This window comes from Engraulis encrasicolus, chromosome 17, assembly GCF_034702125.1.
Source record: "Engraulis encrasicolus isolate BLACKSEA-1 chromosome 17, IST_EnEncr_1.0, whole genome shotgun sequence".
Lineage (NCBI taxonomy): Eukaryota > Metazoa > Chordata > Actinopteri > Clupeiformes > Engraulidae > Engraulis > Engraulis encrasicolus.
The window spans coordinates 22487768-22490260 of NC_085873.1; the positions used below are offsets into that span (position 1 = coordinate 22487768).

Here is a 2493-nt window from a genome sequence, read left to right on the forward strand (position 1 = left end):
TTCCATTGTGACACAGCACTCCACAGCACATAAGTGAACACTGCACACAACAAAATTGCATTTATGCCTCACCCATGCAAGGGGCAGCCCTCAATGGCGCCCCTAGGGAGCAGTGCGGCGGGACGATGCCATGCTTGGGTACCTCAGTCATGGAGGAGGATGGGGGAGAGCACTGGTTGATTACTCCCCTCACCAACTTGGCGGGTCGGGAGTCGAACCGACAACCTTTGGGCTACAAGCATGACGCCCTAATAGTTTTCCCATGATTGCTCTAGTCTGGCTCCTAGAAATGGTATTAACAATATTAATACAGATGTAATTAATTTAATTGTGTAAATACCAGTGGCATGATATTACATGGTTTCAAGTTTGTAATACCATACCATTAATGTTGTAATTATATAGCTTAAAGTATACAACTCAGGGCACAAGTGACAAATAACACATCTGTGTCTTGGGTATCTCCAATTTCAAATGGTTCTCCGGATTGGCTTGAAGCATTTCCACTCCCACGTCATAGCGCTTGTCATGAATAATAAATGATTTATTAAAGTTTGTCCATATTTTAACGGCTGAGGAATTTATCCAACGTGGTCATTAGTCAAGATCCGTGGAAAACAGCATGCTGCCAGTCGAACCAAAAAGTAGCTGACATTCACTGATAAAGTTTTGAGGATATTAGAAGAGTAGACGAGTCTTGTCAAGCCTACAGCCTAGGCTTACTAGAGCTCTACATTTTATGACCTCATTCACATGCGGAATACTTGTCACGAAGAGTTGCATGGCATTCATCCGCGAACACACCTGCACGGGAAGGAGATTGAGCGCGTGGACTGTATGCCGTTGCCGTGTGTGACAGAGCGTGCAGAGGAGTGTTGTGTGAAAGGTGTTGACGTCCAAAAATAGACGGAGAGAAGAGAAGTGGTATTCTGCCGAACCTGGGTGGTGTAGGTGGATTCACTCTCTCAAGCGGCTGGAGCCATAACCATCGGCGCAGGATGGAGGATGAAAACTACGGTAGGAGACTATTTCAAGTATTTCCATAGGCTACAGCTATAACCCAATAAACTCAACAATCATTGCGCCCAACTTACCTGACCTATCTGTCTGTTTTAGTGTAAAGAAGGTTTTAGAGCAGGGTTTAAAACAGTTGTTTTTTGTCGAGTGGCGTAGGCTAGAGCTCTACCTCAGCATTGCTTCACAGATCTGGTGCCAAAGGCAAATAACGGACAGAAAAAGGAGAACTTGCTGTTTGGTTGCTTTCATGGCTTGTTGATTGCGCGTTACGGCATAATGCAGATGTAATTTGGCTCTTGTGAACTACCTGTAAGTGGAGTAGCCTAACTTTCTGAATCTGACATGAAACCGCTGCAGTGGCCAGGTGGATCAGCTGATCCGAGCAGAACGATGTTGACACAAAGACTGAGCTGACAGCCTTTCCTGTCACAGACTATAGGTTATTATCCGTGGAAAATTAGAATATAGAACTCAACTGAATTCGGATAGTTTGCATTCCAAGTTCCACGTTCCACGCTATTTCGTGTGGAGATGCATGGAAACTAGTGGTGAGTGAAGTGCCAGTGAAATTGCTCACACACGTCGTCACTGCTCTCAGCTTGCTGCTGCAGCCCCAGAGAACGTGGGTGGTGTGTCTAAATTATTTATACTCTCGCTTTTTATCGGCTAAGTGCCCTATGTACCCGAAAAGACACAAGTGTTGCGCGTGCAGGGGTCGTGTACATATGCCCATGTGTGTGTATGTGTGTGTGTGTGTGTGTGTGTGTGTGTGTGTGTGTGTGTGTGTGTGTGTGTGAGAGAGAGAGAGAGAGAGAGAGATGTTTCAATGTAATTGCGAAATGTGTTTCTTAATTAATTAGTCTGTAACGGCACCCCTACGCCATAGCGAGGTGTATTTACGTGTTTTTTCTCCTTACTACCAGCCGTTTTCACCACACTCATGATGAAATGTCTGCTAGACAATAGCAAGCAAGTACAGGATATCCTGGGCTAGAACATCAGTGAAACTCCCTGCAGTGGAGTGTTTGCCTTGTGTGTGTGTGTGTGTGTGTGTGTGTGTGTGTGTGTGTGTGTGTGTGTGTGTGTGTGTGTGTGTGTGTGTGTGTGTGTGTGTGTGTGTGTGTGTGTGTGTGTGTGTGTCACAGACAGAGACATATACAGTGTGAGAGAGAGAGAGGGAGAGAGAAGCTGTGTGTGTGTGTGTGTGTGCGTGCTGGCGTGTGTGTGTGTGTGTGTGTGTGTGTGTGTGTGTGTGTGTGTGTGTGTGCGTGCGTGCGTGTGTGTGTGTATGTGAGAGAGAGAGAGAGAGGCTTTTAGGTGCAACGTTTGGCAGAATGATGGCTCCAAAACCATATACTGGGGATATCACATTTCATCATTTTCGAACAGGAAATGAAATTACATCAACAGGAAGCTTACATTTCAGTATTGATTCACAGTAGTAAACACGCAAGGCATACAGTAGGCCTACAGTGT

At 45.5% G+C, this 2493-nt stretch overlaps 1 protein-coding gene across 1 annotated transcript in view; it reads left to right on the forward strand.

Moving 5' to 3' along the window:
• Positions 1 to 606: 606 nt before the first annotated feature.
• Positions 607 to 2493, forward strand: part of cyth1b (cytohesin 1b) — a 140611-nt gene continuing 138724 nt past the window's right edge. The window contains exon 1 of the mRNA XM_063221989.1: positions 607 to 1017. Within this exon, the coding sequence (XP_063078059.1) occupies positions 999 to 1017 (19 nt within the window). The 5' untranslated portion in view covers positions 607 to 998. The remainder of the gene's footprint in view (positions 1018 to 2493) is intronic.